Source organism: Dicentrarchus labrax, unplaced genomic scaffold (assembly GCF_905237075.1).
Source record: "Dicentrarchus labrax unplaced genomic scaffold, dlabrax2021, whole genome shotgun sequence".
Lineage (NCBI taxonomy): Eukaryota > Metazoa > Chordata > Actinopteri > Moronidae > Dicentrarchus > Dicentrarchus labrax.
In genome coordinates, this window is record NW_026136704.1 from 29,637,567 (window position 1) to 29,658,355 (window position 20,789).

The 20,789-nt window shown below is 41.1% G+C and overlaps 2 protein-coding genes across 51 annotated transcripts in view; one reads left to right on the top strand and one right to left on the bottom strand.

Annotated features, from left to right (window-relative positions):
- Positions 1-19,353, top strand: part of prx (periaxin) — a 36,264-nt gene extending 16,911 nt beyond the window's left edge. Inside the window, exons 6-13 of one of the 50 annotated variants that reach the window (XM_051398494.1) lie at positions 1,507-1,700; positions 2,039-2,280; positions 2,536-11,156; positions 11,661-11,864; positions 12,168-13,076; positions 13,884-13,954; positions 14,333-16,211; positions 17,073-19,353. In XM_051398494.1, the coding sequence (XP_051254454.1) occupies positions 1,507-1,700; positions 2,039-2,280; positions 2,536-11,156; positions 11,661-11,864; positions 12,168-13,076; positions 13,884-13,954; positions 14,333-16,211; positions 17,073-17,353 (12,401 nt within the window). In that variant the 3' untranslated portion in view covers positions 17,354-19,353. Of the gene's footprint in view, positions 1-1,506; positions 1,701-2,038; positions 2,281-2,535; positions 11,228-11,660; positions 16,212-16,978 lie in introns of all 50 variants that reach the window. The other 49 variants (XM_051398476.1, XM_051398483.1, XM_051398496.1 and 46 more) reach the window with 49 other exon arrangements.
- Positions 1-20,789, bottom strand: part of LOC127362650 (rhomboid-related protein 4) — a 424,067-nt gene that overhangs the window by 344,962 nt on the left and 58,316 nt on the right. The gene's annotated exons all lie outside the window — the stretch shown is intronic.

Here is a 20,789-nt window from a genome sequence, read left to right on the forward strand (position 1 = left end):
AAGACTCACGACTTTACTTTGGATTATGTCAAAAGGAAACTGCACCAGCATCAACGCGGACAACAATTATGTTCGAGATAACAGATCAACACATATAAAAATATCAGTTCTCTTATAAAATTGCATCTCAATGGCGCTTACAGGCTTCCATCAAAATGTAATGCTACTGCTGATCCAAGTATCCAGACACTAATGCTAATGGTTGTGTGTCTGTGCGACCACATTAACCATTGAATTAGGCGCCATATCATAGACTATAATGAAGACGGGGGAAAGAAAAACATTGGACTGTTTGTGAACACAATGGACAACATTTCAAATGCAGATGGTCATTCTCAGTTCAAATTGAAAAAGTAAACATACCATTATCTCCTATGGAATGTAATTCTTCCATTACCGAACCCCACCCACACAAGTGTACGTCATTATTGATAGACGATATGTCACTGTTTTATGATCTTCTGTGCTTTGTTCAGTTGAATCGTTGTGGATGTTACATAGGCTGCTGTGTTATTAAAATGTAAGGCTGGTTTCAGTAAGTTTATAGACTTTACACTTATCGTCTTCCCTTGAGTGGAGAAACTTCTCTCCTGATCTGAGGCGGTTAAGATGGGGACAGACTGGTTACCTAGCAATGCTCTATATCCCGAACATTAAATCCTTATAGGTATTAAACATTTATGACTCAATTTAAGAGATTTGTGCAGTGTGCTCAAGTGTTTCTGGGTCTATCACAACATGTAAGGACTCTTTATATCCAGTTTTTCCACATAACAGTTAAATGGTCCCTGCATATTTGATCTGTTGGTTTATCAATAATATACGAGACAACCATAAAAAGCAGGGTTTTTAAAAAATTGTTTACTTACTGATGTACTTCTATTGATGTAATATTAACATCTGTGATCACACAGAAAAAAAACTGGGAATATTTTGGTATATATTTAACAGTCACCTAACATATTCAACCGTTTTCTATGGTCAGAGTCAGTCTCGTCCATGTAACATGAAAGAAGTGGGGACTAGACAGCAGTGTGCCGCTATTCAAGTAGCTCTTTCAGCAGATACTCTTACTTAAGTAGTTATTTTAATGACTACTTCTACCTAAAGAGTATCTTAACGCCATGCTAAAAAGAGCAGTGTTTTGTCAGCCTGTTTTACCTCTGATCACATTCAGTAGTTGGGTGTGGCAACAAGTGTGCTCTGCCGCACCTGTAACCACACCCAGCGGTGACGTCAAGGGGTCCTGAAGTACACCTGTACTTCACTGCAGCAAGATGAAAAGTTAAACCACAAGGGGTCAGCAAAGACAAGATTCTCAGGGGGTGTTACTCTTTAAGTACTTGTTATTATAAATGGCCGTACTTCAGTACAGTTTATTGCTACTTGATTCTTTAGAACTTAAATTCTTGACCTTAAATAAAAGTTCAAACTGGGATGGAAAGGTGTGAAAGTTTCACAAATTACTTTTACTTTACATTAATTTATAATGTTGTTTGTGTGAAGGTGACCAACTGCTGAGTGCCAAGGTCTACTTCGACAACGTGAGGTATGAAGACGCTCTGAAGATCCTTCAGTGTGCGGAGCCATATAAGGTCAGCTTCCTGCTGAAGAGGACCATCCCTGGAGCAGAGGTCAGCGTGCGGCCTCGAGTTCCCAGTGCGGAGGTCAAAGGTCCCAAAGCCAAGATGGCCAAAATGGTAATCAATTATATTCTGTATCTATATGTGGTATACACCCTTGTAACTAAATTGTGTTATAAAGTGGCATTTTCAGTTTGTTATAATCAGACTTTGGTAAAAACTACATTAAAAGCCCAACTGTCACTTATTGTAAATAATTACATATTTAGTTCAAACTTTTAGAGCCCAAAATTAGGTTTAAAACTCATTCATAGTTTCCATATATTTTCAGTTATTAAATTGTTCAACCAACATAAAGCCTGCACCTCAACAGATATTAACACGCTCAAATTTTAGGGCCTTAAATGTTGCCGGCTGATCGTCTTGTCATTCATGTGTGTTTGTGTGTATTTCAGAGTGTGAAGGGCACCAAGACATTCAAGGTCAAGAAGAAGAGAGGAGGTCGTTTTGGTCTAAAGCGGCTTAAAGAGAAGCGCAGAGAAGAGCTGGTGATAGAGGGAACACCCCCCAGGCTAGAGATGAGTGACGTAGACGTGGAGTTTTCTCTCCCCAAGTTCAAACAGAGGAGGAGCACGAAGGTTGATGCAGGAGGAGCCGGAGGAGCAGCAGCCGAGGGGAAGGCTAAGAGGAGGATCAGGTTGGCCATGTTTGTGTTCTGTGTTTGCTTTTCATGTTGAAATTGTCACCATTAGCTGCCGTACTGACTGAACAGCATATGAAGAAATTTGCAGAGGAACGTTATGATGGTAGTTCTAAAACTGACTATTTTAATTACATCAAAAGATTATCTGAAAAGTATGTTTTTGACATATTTGCTGCTCTTTTTTTGGCTATATTACAATATGTTTTTTTTTCTTCTTCTCTCTTTCCTTTCTTTACATGGTTCTCCCAGGTTTCCCCACATGAAAACAAAGGGAGGAGCAGAGACAGGGGGAAAAGTGGAAACAGGACGACTCGAGGGACAGGTGAATATCTCTCCACCTGAGATACCTGGAGCTAAAGTGAAAACCAAAGGAAAAGGACACAAGTTTGGAATCACCTTTCCTAAGAGCAAACACACAAAGTCAGGCGCAGCTTTGGAAGGTGGATCCGTGGAGCTAAAGCCCCCGGGTGTGAACATCCAGCCACCATCAGTGGAGTTCAGTTTGTCTGATAAAGATATGGATGTGGAAAAGGGAGGGGTTAAGATTAATGCGCCTGATGTGGAGTTTGCACTCCCTTCAGGAAAAGCTGAGGCCTCTTTGCCTGCTGTAAAGGGAAAAACAGAAATCAAAGCTCCTAAAATTGACATCAAAGGAGGAGTTGGTGCAGATGCAGCTGTGGGAAAAGTTGATGTAGACATGGGCAAAGGAGATGCAAAGCTAAGAATGCCAAAGTTGAAACTGCCCAAAGTTAGACTCTCACGTCATTCGGATGAGATAGATGGTGACATCAAGGTAAAAGCCAAAGGGATAAAAGTGCCTCACACTGACATAGTACCTCCAAAAGTAGGAATCAAAGGAGGTGGTGAGATTAATCTCCCTGAAGCAAAGATCGAAGGTGATCTCTCAGCCAAAGCCGCATCGATTGAAATGCCTTCTGTTGATATTTCTTTACCAAAAGTGAAAGGAAAGTCTGACATCGACATCTCACTCCCAGAGTATGAAGGAGCTGGGAAGGCAGCTATCAAAATGCCTGCCATTGACATCTCTGTGCCTGATATTGATTTGGAATTGGACACCAGACGTAGAATTCCTGATGAGGTGGAGGGTACTTTTAAAGGGCCCAAAATCTCCATGCCAAAGGTTGATATGTCATTACCAAAGATGGAATCATCCAATGTAGATATTGAAGGTCCAGAAGGTGGAGGGAAATTCAGCCTACCCTCTGTGGACATCTCTCTCCCAAAGGTGAAACCTGTGGGTGAAGGTGTGGATATGGACTATTATGTTGGTGGAGAAGGGAAGTTCAAAATGCCTGATTTTGACATATCTTTCCCAAAAATTAAGTCACCAGAAGGAGAAGTAAATCTAAAAGGACAAGGGGTGGAAGGGGGCTTCAAGTTACCCAAAGTAGACTTGACCCTTCCCAAAAGTAAAGCAGAAACGACTGATATTGAAGGAGGTGGAAAATTTCAGTTACCATCATTTGACATCTCCCTCCCTAAAATGAAGACAGGTGAGGTGGAAGTCGATATCGAAGGCCCTGAAGTGAAAGGTAGTAAATTTGAAATGCCTGCACTTGACATTTCTCTGCCCAAAGGCAAAATGGAAGGAGACATTGAAGTAGAAGGGCATGCTGGGAAGGGAGGAAAATTCAAAATGCCTACCTTTGATGTTTCTTTACCAAAGTTGAAACAACCAGAGGGTCACGGTGGAGCTAACATCCAGATGCCCTCTCTTGATGTATCACTGCCAAAAGGAAAGATGGAGGGTGACATTGAAATAGAGGGTCCATCTGCAAAAGGAGGGAAGTTCAAAATGCCCTCACTTGATGTCAGACTCCCAAAGATGGGGGCATCTGGGGCTGAGGTTGACTTAGAAGGACCTGAGATTAAAGGAGGGAAAATTGAAGTGCCATCGGTAGACATTTCCCTGCCAAAAGGTAAATCCAAGGGTGAGGTTGAGATCGATGGAAAAGGAAGCAGGTTTAAGATGCCTTCATGTAATATATCTCTTCCAAAAATGAAGTCACCAGAGGGAGAGGTTGTTTTGGAGGGACCTGAAATCAAAGGTGGAAAGATCAAGATGCCTACTGTCGATATCTCTGTTCCACAAGGAAATGTAGATGGAGATTTGAACATGCCCTCTGTAGACATTTCTCTCCCAAAAATGAAGCTACCTGAAGGAGATGTGAAGCTAGAATGTCCTGAACTTCCAAATATTGACATTTCACTTCCCAAGGCAAATGTGGAGGGCAACATGGAGCTTGAGGGCAGTGGTGGTAGCAGAGCCAAGTTCAAGATGCCAACTTTTGACATCTCACTCCCAAAAATGAAAACCAAGGAGGGAGAGGTTGATATTGAAGGACCTGAAGTCAAAGGGGGAGCAAAGTTCAACATGCCATCACTCGACATCTCCCTTCCTACTATGAAATCATCAGAGGGGGAGGTAAAGATCGAAGGTCCTGAAGCCAAAGGAGGAAAGTTCCAGATGCCTTCATTAGATGTGTCACTACCAAAGATCAAATCACAGGGAGGTGACATCGATATTGAAGGTCCTGAGTTCAAGGTTAATACACCAGAGGCAGATTTAGACCTAAAAGGGAAAAAAATAAAAGGAGGGAAAATAAACATGCCTACAGCTGATATCTCTCTTCCAAAAGGAAAAGCAGAGGGTAAAATAGATATTGAAGGACCCACAGGAAAAGGAGGCAAGTTTAAGATGCCTACATTTGATGCATCGCTACCAAAGATGAAGATGCCTGAGGGAAACATTGGCCTTGAGGGACCCTCAGTAGATATCTCTCTTCCAAAGGGGAAAGTAGAGGGTGACATACAAACTAAAGGTAAAGGAGGACATTTTCATATACCCTCAGTTGATGTTTCTCTCCCTAAAATAAAATCAAAGCGAGGTGACATCAACATCGAGGGACCGGAAATCAAAGGTGGGGACGTTAAAATGCCAACTATTGACATCTCACCCCCTCAAGGAACATTTGAAGGCAATATCGAAGGTGAAGGAAAAGGAGGCAAATTCAGCCTGCCGTCTGTAGACGTCGCCCTCCCAGCTGTAAAATTCCCTGAAGGAGATTTCCAAGGGCCGAAAGTTAAGGGTGGGAAGTTTGAAATGCCGAAAATTGATCTCTCCCTTCCTAAAGGAAAAGGGAGACAGGGAGACATTGATATTGACATTCACTCTGGAGGAGATTGGGATATTGAAGTACCATCCTGTGATATTGGACTTCCTAAAGGAAAAGTCAAAGGTGACATAAATGTTAAAGGTCCTAAGGGGGGGAAAGGTAAATTCAAAATGCCAAAATTTGATATTTCACTTCCAAAGGGCGATGCCAAAGTGGAAGGACCAGAGGTTAAAGGAAAGATGAAAATGCCGACTGCTGATATTTCACTTCCAAAAGGAAAGATAGAGGGAGACATTGACATTGAAGGACATGGGGGTAAAGGAGGGAAGTTTCACATGCCATCACTTGATGTTTCAGCTCCTAAAATAAAATCTCCTGAGGTAGATGTCAGCCTCAAGGGTCCAGATGTTAAAGGGGGACATTTCAACATGCCAGCTGTTGACCTTTCATTACCATCAGCAAAAGTTAATTTGCCAGAGGGTGATGTAAAATTAACAGGTCCAGACATCAAGGGCAGGAAGATTGAGATGCCGGACATTGATATTTCACTCCCCAAAGGAAAAGCAGGAGGAGAAATTGAATTCGAAGGGCATGGTGGTAAAGGAGGAAAGTTCCATATGCCATCGTTTGATATCTCTCTTCCTAAAATTAAAGCTAAGGGGCCAGAGATCAACATAGAAGGTCCTGAACTTAAGGGAGGAAACATCAACATGCCAGACATTGATCTTTCACTTCCCAAAGGAAAAGCTGACGCTGACCTCAGTACTGAGGGTCCTGAGGTAACCGGAGGCAAATTCAGAATGCCCAAATTTGATGTTTCACTTCCAAAGATGAACCTGCCAGAGGGCAATGTGAAATTACCAACAGCTGATATTTCCCTCCCAAAAGGAAAGGTAAAGGGAGATGTTGACATTGAGGGACATGTGGGTAAAGGAGGAAAGTTTCATATTCCTTCGGTTAATATCTCTCTTCCTAAAATCAAATCAAAGGGAGTTGATGTTGATATTGAAGGACCTGAAGTCAAAGGTGACATGTCACTCCCTAAAATTAAGTCTCCAGATGTAGATATCAGCCTTGAGGGTCCAGATGTGAAAGGAGGAAAGTTTAACTTGCCAACTGCTGACATTTCACTCCCCAAGGGAAAAGTTGAAGGTGACCTTGATTTTGAAGGCCCTGAGGTAAAGGGGGGTACATTTAAAATGCCTAAATTTGATGTCTCATTGCCAAAAGTGCATCTCCCAGAGGGCGACGTCAAAATAAAAACCCCAGACTTTAAGGGAGGAAAGATTGAAATGCCAAGTCTTGATATTTCTCTTCCAAAAGGAAAAGCAGACGTGGATATTGACATCGATGGGCACAGTGGTAAAGGAGGCAAGTTTCACATGCCATCGTTTGATATCTCTCTTCCTAAAATGAAAGCAAAGGGAGTTGATGTTGATATTCAAGGACCTGAACTTAAAGGTGACATTTCACTTCCAAAAGGAAAAGTTGAGGGTGACCTAAATGTTGAAGGCCCTGATGTAAAAGGAGGCAAATTTAAAATGCCTAAATTTGATGTCTCATTGCCAAAAGTGAATCTCCCAGAGGGGGATATGAAAATAAAAGGCCCAGACTTCAAGGGAGGGAAGATTGAAATGCCAGACATTGATATTTCTCTTCCCAAAGGAAAAGCAGGAGGAGACATTGAAATTGAAGGACATGCTGGCAAAGGAGGCAAATTCCATATGCCCTCGCTTGATATCTCTCTTCCTAAAATGAAAGCTAAGGGACCAGAGATAAATATTGAAGGTCCTGACGTTAAAGGTGGAAAGCTAAACATGCCATCACTTGATGTTTCTTTGCCCAAAATAAAATCTCCTGATGTAGATGTCAGCCTTGAGGGTCCTGATATGAAAGGAGGAAAATTCAACATCCCGACTGTTGACATTTCACTTCCCAAAGGAAAAGTTGAGGGTGACATAAATGTTGAAGGCCCTGAGGTGAAGGGAGGGAAATTCAAAATGCCTAAATTTGATGTTTCCTTACCAAAAGTCAGTCTCCCGAAGGTTGATGCCAATGTGGAAGGACCAGATATGAAAGGAAAATTTGAAATGCCAAGTCTTGATATTTCTCTTCCAAAAGGAAAAGCAGACGTGGATATTGACATTGATGGGCACAGTGGTAAAGGAGGCAAGTTTCACATGCCATCGTTTGATATCTCTCTTCCTAAAATGAAAGCAAAGGGAGTTGATGTTGATATTCAAGGACCTGAACTTAAAGGTGACATTTCACTTCCAAAAGGAAAAGTTGAGGGTGACCTAAATGTTGAAGGCCCTGATGTAAAAGGAGGCAAATTTAAAATGCCTAAATTTGATGTCTCATTGCCAAAAGTGAATCTCCCAGAGGGCGATATGAAAATAAAAGGCCCAGACTTCAAGGGAGGGAAGATTGAAATGCCAGACATTGATATTTCTCTTCCCAAAGGAAAAGCAGGAGGAGACATTGAAATTGAAGGACATGCTGGCAAAGGAGGCAAATTCCATATGCCCTCGCTTGATATCTCTCTTCCTAAAATGAAAGCTAAGGGACCAGAGATAAATATTGAAGGTCCTGACGTTAAAGGTGGAAAGCTAAACATGCCATCATTTGATGTTTCTTTGCCCAAAATAAAATCTCCTGATGTAGATGTCAGCCTTAAGGGTCCTGATATAAAAGGAGGAAAAGTCAACATCCCGACTGTTGATATTTCACTTCCCAAAGGAAAAGTTGAGGGTGACATAAATGTTGAAGGCCCTGAGGTGAAGGGAGGGAAATTCAAAATGCCTAAATTTGATGTTTCCTTACCAAAAGTCAGTCTCCCAAAGGTTGATGCCGATGTGGAAGGACCAGATATGAAAGGAAAATTTGAAATGCCAAGTCTTGATATTTCTCTTCCAAAAGGAAAAGCAGACGTGGATATTGACATCGATGGGCACAGTGGTAAAGGAGGCAAGTTTCACATGCCATCGTTTGATATCTCTCTTCCTAAAATGAAAGCAAAGGGAGTTGATGTTGATATTCAAGGACCTGAACTTAAAGGTGACATTTCACTTCCAAAAGGAAAAGTTGAGGGTGACCTAAATGTTGAAGGCCCTGATGTAAAAGGAGGCAAATTTAAAATGCCTAAATTTGATGTCTCATTGCCAAAAGTGAATCTCCCAGAGGGCGATATGAAAATAAAAGGCCCAGACTTCAAGGGAGGGAAGATTGAAATGCCAGACATTGATATTTCTCTTCCCAAAGGAAAAGCAGGAGGAGACATTGAAATTGAAGGACATGCTGGCAAAGGAGGCAAATTCCATATGCCCTCGCTTGATATCTCTTTTCCTAAAATGAAAGCTAAGGGGCCAGAGATAAATATTGAAGGCCCTGACATTAAAGGTGGAAAGCTAAACATGCCATCACTTGATGTTTCTTTGCCCAAAATAAAATCTCCTGATGTAGATGTCAACCTTGAGGGTCCTGATATAAAAGGAGGAAAAGTCAACATCCCGACTGTTGACATTTCACTTCCCAAAGGAAAAGTTGAGGGTGACATAAATGTTGAAGGCCCTGAGGTGAAGGGAGGGAAATTCAAAATGCCTAAATTTGATGTTTCCTTACCAAAAGTCAGTCTCCCGAAGGTTGATGCCAATGTGGAAGGTCCAGATATGAAAGGAAAATTTGAAATGCCAAATCTTGATATTTCTCTTCCAAAAGGAAAAGCAGACGTGGATATTGACATTGATGGGCACAGTGGTAAAGGAGGCAAGTTTCACATGCCATCGTTTGATATCTCTCTTCCTAAAATGAAAGCAAAGGGAGTTGATGTTGATATTCAAGGACCTGAACTTAAAGGTGACATTTCACTTCCAAAAGGAAAAGTTGAGGGTGACCTAAATGTTGAAGGCCTTGATGTAAAAGGAGGCAAATTTAAAATGCCTAAATTTGATGTCTCATTGCCAAAAGTGAATCTCCCAGAGGGCGATATGAAAATGAAAGGCCCAGACTTCAAGGGAGGGAAGATTGATATGCCAGACATTGATATTTCTCTTCCAAAAGGAAAAGCAGGAGGAGACATTGAAATTGAAGGACATGCTGGAAAAGGGGGCAAATTTCATATGCCCTCACTTGATATCTCTCTTCCTAAGATAAAAGCAAAGGGACCACAGGTCAACATAGAAGGTCCTGAACTTAAAGGGAAGAAAAGCAACATGCCAAGTATTGATATTTCACTACCTGAAGGAAAGGCTGAAGCTGACCTCAATATTGAAGGTCCTGAGGTAAAAGGAGGCAAATTCAAAATGCCCAAAGTTGATGTGGAGGGAGATATCAATATTAAAGGACCATCTGGAAAGGAAAAGTTTGATGTCCCGAAAGTTGATCTATCTGGTAAAAAAGGTGGTGGGCTCCACATGCCAACTTTTGACATAAATCTCCCCAAATTTGATCTTGACCTCAGCCTCCCCTTAGGTCTGAAAGACAAAAGCTTTAAAGTAGGTGCAAGTGGTCCTGACATGTCAGGAGATTTGGAGATGTCTGGTCTCAAAGGAGATATTAGTCCAGCCAAGTTAAAGGTTAAGGGTACAGATATCGAGACAGGTAGTGTAGAAGGTCCAGGTGCATCCCTCAAACTTCCCACTGTCAAACTACCGACAGTTGACATCTCAGCTCCAAAGGTGGATCTTGACTTTGGCCTCACCAAACCTAAAGGTGACGATGTGGAAGTGGAGCTTCTTAAAGCTGAGGGAGGTCGGCCTTCTTCAGGGGGCAGCTTTGATCTACCTGATATCTCCCTCAAAGTCCCCAGTTTCTCTCTTCCCAGGTTTGGTGGAAAGTCCAAGAGTGGAGATTTGCAGATATCAGGAAAAGGCCCCAAGGGAGACATTTCCCTCAGCCCACCACATGTGGAAGGGGAGATTAGGGCACCATCAGTAGAGTTTGATGTGGATGGAAAGGTCAAGGTGAAAAAATCAAAACTCAAAATGCCCTCATTTGGCATATCCAAAAAGGATGCAGTGTCTTGTCCTGATGTGGACGTTAAAGTGAAAAAGGGTAATGTTGACATTTCTAAACCGGAAATCAACGTTGAGAGCTCAGGCGATAAATCAAAATACAAAATAAAATTCCCTAAGTTTAGAATATCATCACCAAAAGTTCAGCTCCCAGAGGGAGAGGTAGATGCTAAACTCGACACTAAGGCCAAGGTCAAGATGCCCTCTGTTGAGCTGTCACTACCAGCAGCTAAAACACCAGAGACAGAGGTTCTTCTCCCCAAAGCAGAGGTTGATGTCTCAGAGGCTGATATAAGAGGTTATGAGGGAAGCCTCAAAATTCCCAAAATGCCAACGATTGACGTTTCCATCCCCAAAGTAGACCTGGATGTGTCCCTACCAAAAGTAAAGCATGGTGCAAAGGTTGATGGAGAAGGTGGCAAATTCAAGATGCCAAACATCAAGATGCCTGACATTGACTTGTCCCTTCCTAAAGGAAAAACAGGCATCGAAGGAGGTCACATTGGAGTCGGTGCAGAGGGAGGGAAATTCAAAATGCCTCACATCAGTATGCCTGACATTGATATATCCCTGCCAAAAGGAAAGTCAAAGATTGAGGGACCAGAGGTGGAACTAAAAGGAGGTGAAGGAAAATTCAAAATGCCTCACATGAAAATGCCAGATTTTGACATCTCTCTCCCCAAAGGAAAGATTGAAGGTCCAGATGTTGAAATAGAGGGAGGTAGTGGAGGAAAATTCAAAATGCCTCACATGAAAATGCCAGATTTTGACATCTCTCTGCCCAAAGGAAAGGTTGAAGGCCCAGATGTTGAAATTGAGGGAGGTTCTGGAGGAAAATTCAAAATGCCTCACATGAAAATGCCAAATATTGACATCTCTCTCCCCAAAGGAAATATTGAAGGTCCAGATGTGGACCTCAAAGGGGAAGGTGGAAAATTCAAGATGCCACATCTCAGCATGCCCTCAGTTGATATTTCACTTCCAAAAGGAAAGGTTGAAGGCCCAGATTTTGAAATAGAGGGAGGTTCAGGAGGAAAATTCAAAATGCCCCACATGAAAATGCCAGATTTTGACATCTCTCTTCCCAAAGGAAAGATTGAAGGTCCAGAGGTGGACCTCAAAGGGAAAGGTGGAAAATTCAAGATGCCACATGTTGGCATGCCCTCAGTTGATATTTCAATTCCAAAAGGAAAAGTTGAAGGCCCAGATGTTGAAGTAGAGGGAGGTAGTGGAGGAAAATTCAAAATGCCTCACATGAAAATGCCAGATTTTGACATCTCTCTCCCCAAAGGAAAGATTGAAGGTCCAGATGTTGAAATAGAGGGAGGTAGTGGAGGAAAATTCAAAATGCCTCACATGAAAATGCCAGATTTTGACATCTCTCTCCCCAAAGGAAAGATTGAAGGTCCAGATGTTGAAATAGAGGGAGGTGGTGGAGGAAAATTCAAAATGCCTCACATGAAAATGCCAGATTTTGACATCTCTCTGCCCAAAGGAAAGGTTGAAGGCCCAGATGTTGAAATAGAGGGAGGTTCTGGAGGAAAATTCAAAATGCCTCACATGAAAATGCCAAATATTGACATCTCTCTCCCCAAAGGAAAGATTGAAGGTCCAGAGGTGGACCTCAAAGGGGAAGGTGGAAAATTCAAGATGCCACATCTCAGCATGCCCTCAGTTGATATTTCTCTTCCAAAAGGAAAAGTTGAAGGCCCAGATGTTGAAATAGAGGGAGGTAGTGGAGGAAAATTCAAAATGCCTCACATGAAAATGCCGGATTTTGACATCTCTCTTCCCAAAGGAAAGATTGAAGGTCCAGAGGTGGACCTCAAAGGGAAAGGTGGAAAATTCAAGATGCCACATGTTGGCATGCCCTCAGTTGATATTTCAATTCCAAAAGGAAAAGTTGTAGGCCCAGATGTTGAAATAGAGGGAGGTAGTGGAGGAAAATTCAAAATGCCTCACATGAAAATGCCAGATTTTGACATCTCTCTCCCCAAAGGAAAGATTGAAGGTCCAGATGTTGAAATAGAGGGAGGTAGTGGAGGAAAATTCAAAATGCCTCACATGAAAATGCCAGATTTTGACATCTCTCTGCCCAAAGGAAAGGTTGAAGGCCCAGATGTTGAAATAGAGGGAGGTTCTGGAGGAAAATTCAAAATGCCTCACATGAAAATGCCAAATATTGACATCTCTCTCCCCAAAGGAAAGATTGAAGGTCCAGATGTGGACCTCAAAGGGGAAGGTGGAAAATTCAAGATGCCACATCTCAGCATGCCCTCAGTTGATATTTCACTTCCAAAAGGAAAGGTTGAAGGCCCAGATGTTGAAATAGAGGGAGGTTCTGGAGGAAAATTCAAAATGCCTCACATGAAAATGCCAGATTTTGACATCTCTCTTCCCAAAGGAAAGATTGAAGGTCCAGAGGTGGACCTCAAAGGGAAAGGTGGAAAATTCAAGATGCCACATGTTGGCATGCCCTCAGTTGATATTTCAATTCCAAAAGGAAAAGTTGAAGGCCCAGATGTTGAAATAGAGGGAGGTAGTGGAGGAAAATTCAAAATGCCTCACATGAAAATGCCAGATTTTGACATCTCTCTCCCCAAAGGAAAGATTGAAGGTCCAGATGTTGAAATAGAGGGAGGTAGTGGAGGAAAATTCAAAATGCCTCACATGAAAATGCCAGATTTTGACATCTCTCTCCCCAAAGGAAAGATTGAAGGTCCAGATGTTGAAATAGAGGGAGGTAGTGGAGGAAAATTCAAAATGCCTCACATGAAAATGCCAGATTTTGACATCTCTCTGCCCAAAGGAAAGGTTGAAGGTCCAGATGTTGAAATAGAGGGAGGTTCTGGAGGAAAATTCAAAATGCCTCACATGAAAATGCCAAATATTGACATCTCTCTCCCCAAAGGAAAGATTGAAGGTCCAGATGTGGACATCAAAGGGGAAGGTGGAAAATTCAAGATGCCACATCTCAGCATGCCCTCAGTTGATATTTCACTTCCAAAAGGAAAAGTTGAAGGCCCAGATGTTGAAATAGAGGGAGGTAGTGGAGGAAAATTCAAAATGCCTCACATGAAAATGCCAGATTTTGACATCTCTCTTCCCAAAGGAAAGATTGAAGGTCCAGAGGTGGACCTCAAAGGGAAAGGTGGAAAATTCAAGATGCCACATGTTGGCATGCCCTCAGTTGATATTTCAATTCCAAAAGGAAAAGTTGAAGGCCCAGATGTTGAAATAGAGGGAGGTTCTGGAGGAAAATTCAAAATGCCTCACATGAAAATGCCAAATATTGACATCTCTCTCCCCAAAGGAAAGATCGAAGGTCCAGAGGTGGACCTCAAAGGGGAAGGTGGAAAATTCAAGACGCCACATCTCAGCATGCCCTCAGTTGATATTTCACTTCCAAGAGGAAAAGTTGAAGGCCCAGATGTTGAAATAGAGGGAGGTAGTGGAGGAAAATTCAAAATGCCTCACATGAAAATGCCAGATTTTGACATCTCTCTGCCCAAAGGAAAGGTTGAATGTCCAGATGTGGACCTCAAAGGGGAAGGTGGAAAGTTCAAGATGCCACATCTCAGCATGCCCTCAGTTGATATCTCTCTTCCAAAAGCAAAAGTCGAAGGCACTGAAGTAGAAATGCAGGGAAAGGGACAGGGAAGGTTTAAAATGCCCCACATGAAAATGCCAGATGTTGACATCTCTCTGCCCAAAGGAAAGATTGGAGGTCCAGAAGTTGAAATGGAGGGACACATGAAAATGCCTTCAGTTGATATTTCAGTGCCAAAAGGACAGATTGAAGTTCCAGACACTGAAGTAGAGGGAAGTACCGGAGGAAAGTTCAAAATGCCTCATTGGAAAATGCCAGACTTTGATATCTCTCTACCCAAAGGAAAGATTGAAGGTCCAGATGTTGAAATAAAGGGAGATGGAGGAGGAAAATTCAAAATGCCTCATATGAAATTGCCAAATGTTGACATCTCACTGCCCAAAGGAAAATCTGGCAAAATTGAAGGAGCAGAGCTGGAGATTGAAGGAGATGAGGGACAGTTCAAGATGCCTAATGTGGACATATCTATCCCTAAAGGAAAAACAAATATTGACACACCAGAGATGAAAGTGGATGCAGAGGGAGGAACCATCAAGCTGCCACATATCAAGATGCCAAAAGTTGATATTTCACTTCCTAAAGGTAAAAGTAAAAGTGTTGAAGCACCGGCTATAGAGATGGGAGTCACTGGAGGAAAATTCAAAGGTCCAGATGTTAAACTTCCAAACGTGGGTATATCAGTACCGAAGGATAAATTGGGTGAAGTTGAGACAGGAGGGAAAATTAAAGGGCCAGAGGGTCATGGTGAAGCTGATTTACACGTTGAGGGAGAGCACAAAGGTCTGAAACTCAAGATGCCAACAATAGATATCAAGGGTCCAAAAGGAGACCTGGAGCTTGATATAGGACTTCATAGAGGAGATGGCAAGAAGGACAGGAAAAAAGTTGAACTACCTGACTTGGATCTCAACACGGCAGGAACCAGCAGTAAAGTAAAGGGGCCTAAAGTCAAAGGAACAAAATTCAATATTGGAATGCCAAAAAAGAAAGCGAGCAAAAATGTAACAGCAGAAGCAAAAATATGCAAAAACTGTGGCAATGTGGAATTAGGTGGTAAAGTCAAACACAAATGCGAGGTTAAAGAAAGATTTGAGTATGAAGTTGAAGTTGAAACCCACAACGGACATAAAGAGGACAAAGGTCGAATTAACATCGCCGGGCCAGAGGTTACATTACCAAGTGTACAAGGCTCGGCCAGCTTAGGAGCTGGAGGCGCGGGTGGCCTCTCATCATCTGGAGCAGAAATCAAAGTCCCCAGGATTCCAGACATAGACTTTGACATTGGTACATCACAGGATGAAGATAATAACAAAACCGAAAAAGGCAAGAAAATCAAAATCCCTAAGTTTGGTGTCCCATTACCCTCCATCTCCTCTCCTGAGGGACGAATTAATCTATATGGGCCAGAAATTCAGTATGAGGGCCCTAAAATGCCCAAAGTAAAGAAAGCTGTTTTTGTCTTGGTAAATCCTCCTCAAACAGATGAGCCCGCTGTATGCACTGGCACAACATCTGAGGTTGAAACAGAGGACATCAAAGTGAAGATGCCCAAAATCAAAATGAAGCCAAGCTTTGGGAAATCCAAAGAAACGTCCGGGGCTGTGAGCACAGAGTGGGAGGGAGACGAAAAGTTAAAAGGAGGGAAGATGAAAATGCCCCAAGTGTCATTTTCTGGCAAATCAGGGTCATTTGATGTCAAAGGTTCAAGTTCAAGTCTCAACGGTGAACAAGATGAAAGTCCTCACAAGGGCTCCAAGGATGATAAAGGGACATTCGGTGGTAAATTCAAACTTCCAAAGGTTGAGTTCACCTCTCCATATGGCAAGATGGCTGCAGAGGAGGACACAGAAATGAGTGTGAAACTGGGAAAGGATTCATCACCAGGAGAAGTGGGAAGAGACACTAAAGGGCTTAAAGTGAAATCAGGAAAGATGGCCGCAGCAGGTTTTACTGAGGAGTCCTCGGGGGCTGTGGTGTCATCTCATGCCAGAACAGAAATGCTGGACAGGGACAGCTCAGAGTCCCCCTCTGGTTACACCTTGGAGTTCAGCCCAACAAAGGTCCAGGCTTGGAGCGAGGTTGAGAGCAAAAGTAGGGACTCAGAAGAAAGAGAGTCTGGTCCCTGGTTCAAGGTCCCCAAGTTCAGCCTGAAGCCACACTCCACAGGTAAGGATAAAGGAAACTTCAAACTGAGATAGATAACAACATCTTTGAAAAATTAGACATGGACTCAAACTGTTGATATTAATCAAGTCAAACATCATTTATCAGTTCTTAAAATAAAATTAATAAATGGGACTAAATTACTTGATTCCTATATTGTCAAGAATATTCCGAAAAGTCATCATTTCCAAAATGTATATATAGTGTGGGCTATCATTTCAGTTTTTATTTAAAAGAGGCACTCTACTGATTTTACTCTTAATAGTCAGTTTACTAGTCATGGTTAGTACCGCCCAGCGGTAATATGTCTTCTCTGGTTCTGGTGGAGCTTTGTGAAGCCCTAAAAATAACTGGTGACCAGGTTATCTCTGCCTAGTCTGAGTGAATACACATTTTAGTAGCATTTGCAAGTTGTGGCCCCTCCCTGACTAAACGCCTGCTGTCCAGTTGCATTATTGGAAGTTTAGGACTCATAGTAAAAGTATATCTTAGTCTGTGCTGCATTCTGTCTTTCCACAAAGTTCCCCAAACGTTATAGAAGTGCTATTTAAAAGTACTCCTTTAAAAGAAAATAATTAATAATAATGTGTTGTATTGTATAATGACCTTTTTGTTTTTTTATACTTCATACCTGCATTCTATTTCACTATATTACCATAGAATGTATTATATAATACACTGCATTATGCATAATTTATCTTTCCTACATTTGATGTGTTTTTTCTATAAATTATTAATATATATTTCCTGTTTTGTCTCTGCTACATAAGACTAAGTTTCTTTTCCCTCTTAATTTCATCACCTATCCTCCTCTCCTATCCTTCCTCTACTCGCCTCTGCTTCCTTCCTCACCTCCTCCTCCAGGCTTCCTCCAGATAACCCCAGAGGGCTCTCCTCAGGCCCAGCGGAAAGGGGCGGTGGGAGGAGAGGTTGACGTCTCGGGGTCTTTCTGCCTCCACACCTCAGGGCTCGACTTCACCACCCAGGAAATGTCCCAAGAGCACCAGGTCTCCTCCACGGAGGAGGGAACTGTCACCATGGTGACCAAGACCACCAGAATCACCCGGCAAATAGTCTCCACCGAAACGCGAACAGGTGAATCTTCGACGACCACGTCAACGACTCACCAGGTGTCGGACTTTTAACTACTGAGGATGCTGTAATGATATCTTAAATGTCTTTTAATTTTTTTGTTTTTCTTTGGTGAGGTTGCAGTGTTCTTGTAAGCTAAGCCTGCAACGTGGCAAACCTCGATCGAGTAAAAGTCTTTATTTTATATTCTGATAGGTGAGGTATGAATGTGATGAAAAACAATGACGTTTCATCAATCAGCATTATCGTCATTATAACAGCAAACAGAGTAATATATGCTTCCTTTTTTCATTTTAAATGTGACTATTTTCTGTTATTTTTGAGTTTTGTTAGTTTAGTCCTAATTATTTATCATATTTTGTTTGGTTTTTAAAGGTTTCACTCTGAATGTAAACATGTCGGATTGTTTAATTATTTATTGTTGTTTATGTGTTCAAAATGGGCTGGAATGAGTCATTAACTCACATCAGCATCATGGATTTGACCATGATTTTAAGTTCAAAATCATTAATTTTGAACCACTACAGGCCAGAGTAATATTTATGTAAATACAACTATATAATTGCTTTTTTGAAGCAGTATCCCTTCTACATGAAATGTAATTATTTTCATATTCACCAGAGTCAGGAGTAGAAATGATATTTTTTGACCTGATAACCTATTTTGTTTGTCTTGATAGAAAAGTGTGAGCTTTTTTAGATTATAGGATATTCTCATTTTCTGCCATAGTTTTATATTTTACACATTTATCTGGTGCTGTTACCCAGAGATAGTCACAGTGAGTGAGCAGGACACTCTGGACTCTTTTTCTGCTGTGGGGATCAAACCTGTGACCTTCTGCTTACAGGTTGCTCTCAAACATTTAGGCCACCCTGCTGCTAATCTATTTTATATGTATGTTTTTACTGTACACTGCCAGACACCACTGTATATTTTGTGATTGAGGCTTTAGATTCAAGATATTCCTCCCGGCTGACGCTGATTTTTTGAAACATTTCAAAATATCAACAGTGAGCTTGGAGGCAATTTGGGATTTAGGGGTGCTGTTGGGCGCTTTAAGAAAATCAGTGAGAGAATATTTAAAAGGTAAAACTGTAAACCTTTTCCTCTTGACACTTAAAAAATAGCCCTCTAAAAATGATGTTACTATAAGGCTGCTGCAATGACTGACTGGCTAAGGAGTGGCGAGCCTTTATCTTGTACAAAAGCCATCACGTAACAAAATATGTCCTCTCAAGACAGAAGAGGACCAAGGCACGTTACTAATCTGACATTCTTCTGTTTATTATATGAATATTTTTGAAGATATTATAGAATAACGTCAGATTAATAAAAGCATTTTTATTCAGTGCCTTTACCCCTGTCCTCCATTTAAAGTATGAATTGCTTTGAAATGGAAGGAGAAAGCCTTGTGCTGTCTATAAGATATTTATTTTATTGTCTCAACATTTAAACATTTAAGTTTCATTCCCAAATGCAGTACCCACCATTTGAGAGAAAAACAGCTACTGTAACATTTCTGATATTAATTGAAAACTTACTTATGAAAGCTACTGATTTTATACACTACTCATAGCCATTTACTTACAAGATAACAGTTTCACAGGATACAACCATGTGATTTTTCAGAATAATGAGCTATTTTTCAAGTGAATGTAAAGCATTTAAGAATGAACACTTTACTAAGTATTCAAAAAGTTGACTTTACTTAGTTTGCTTTACTTGGTTGGTAGATGGAATGTAATTGTGTGATAAAATGCATTAAGACATCCTGACAAATCCACTCCCACGTTTTATTTCATTAACACCAATGCCTGTTTTGCAGGTGAGAAATAGATTTTTTAAAAGCTGGAACAAGAGTAGTGACATGTCAAGGTAACACGCACTGAGTAGATTCTATGTGTATAGAGATTTTTACCTTTCTGGTTTAATCAAGTCCTTAAATTTCTTTTAGATGATAAGGTTTCAGTGCCAAGTGTTTTTGTCAAAGCTGCATTGGAGAGGATGTTGATTAAGATGTCATATCAATAAAATAATATTCCCACAAAAATTATTTGAAAGATGGTGTCCAGGTGTCTCGACCCTCACAACAGCTGAATTAATTATAAAGGTTGTGGACTGATTGGTGTTTCATGAGGTTTCTCACTGTACGTCCACTCGAATCTTCTTTCATCTCACTGACAAATTCAAATTACTTTGGTAGAAAACATCCAGGTGTATGGAAACCCATTTACAACATTTTTAACTCACAACTATCTCAATATATAAGTAAACATGTAAGATAACAAGTACACGATTTCATAATTTTGACTTAGTATATGATAATTTTAGGATAGTATATAGTATTAATGTTTTATTTATGTCACATTTTATAACTTGAAATTTAACTTTAAATGTTCCTAATCTCATGATACCTTGTTACAATGAAGAATATTTTCATCTTTATTTTATTTTAAGCTTCCATACTGAATGTGACCCATGTTAAAGGCCTGTTTCTATAAGATGTATCATCTTCTTTGAGCAGAATGTGATAAACAACATCCTCACGTTGACCACACAAACATCAAAAATGTATTTTATCATTAGATCAAGCTTCACTGGTAATGAAGACACCTTTCTAGCCAAACATTACACAAATCATGGTGACTTGGTATTTTTTGTAATTAACTGATTATCTTGAACAGTCAACAGGCAAGTTACACTTTTACATTATATTGGCTGGATTTTGACGCCAATGTCAAACTACTTTAATGATGCCACCCAGTGGTGGTATTAAGAAAAGTTACTGTTGTTCTCATGTTCAGTGCAGCTTTAACGTCTCAGTTACTGGAATATACTGATGGGTCTAGTCGGAACACATAGATGTGCATCAGGACTGATCGTTCTCATCTGAACATGACAAAGGAAACACTGCAGGGCCATTCACTGCTATGTCACATTCTTCACTTGATTAAAAAGCTGCACTGCAGAAGCAAAAGCACAGGTGCAGCAAAAAATACTTTGAGGAACGGATTATTCTCACCTTTGAATTCAGCCTGAATCAGCCACCAAGAAAAAGGAGAGCGGGAAACCTCTTTTCTGCTGTGGATTAGAGACTCAAAAGCACATGCATGAGTCTCTTTGAAAAAGTCCTGGAGAGGAGGGACTTTGGAGGAGAAAGTGATAAACTATGCACACCAGTGCATGACGTCTTCCCATTTGTGTGTGTGTGTGTTCTCAATCTACTTATCTGCTGCTGTGATGATGCTGTGCTACGTAGGCTACAAGGGTGAGTGTATGTGAGGGGAGACTAATGCTGTATGAGGAGCGAGCAGTGCCTCAAGAGAGGAGGGAAGTGAGAATCAAGAGACTGCAGCATCACCGGCTACAGTGTGTAACAAAGAACCTTATATCTCACTTACACTGATCTCTTCTAACAGGATGATAATCAGCAGCAGCACTTAGAAACTGTGGTAATGTCGTTAGGGGCTTGAGTGTAGCTGTCCTGAT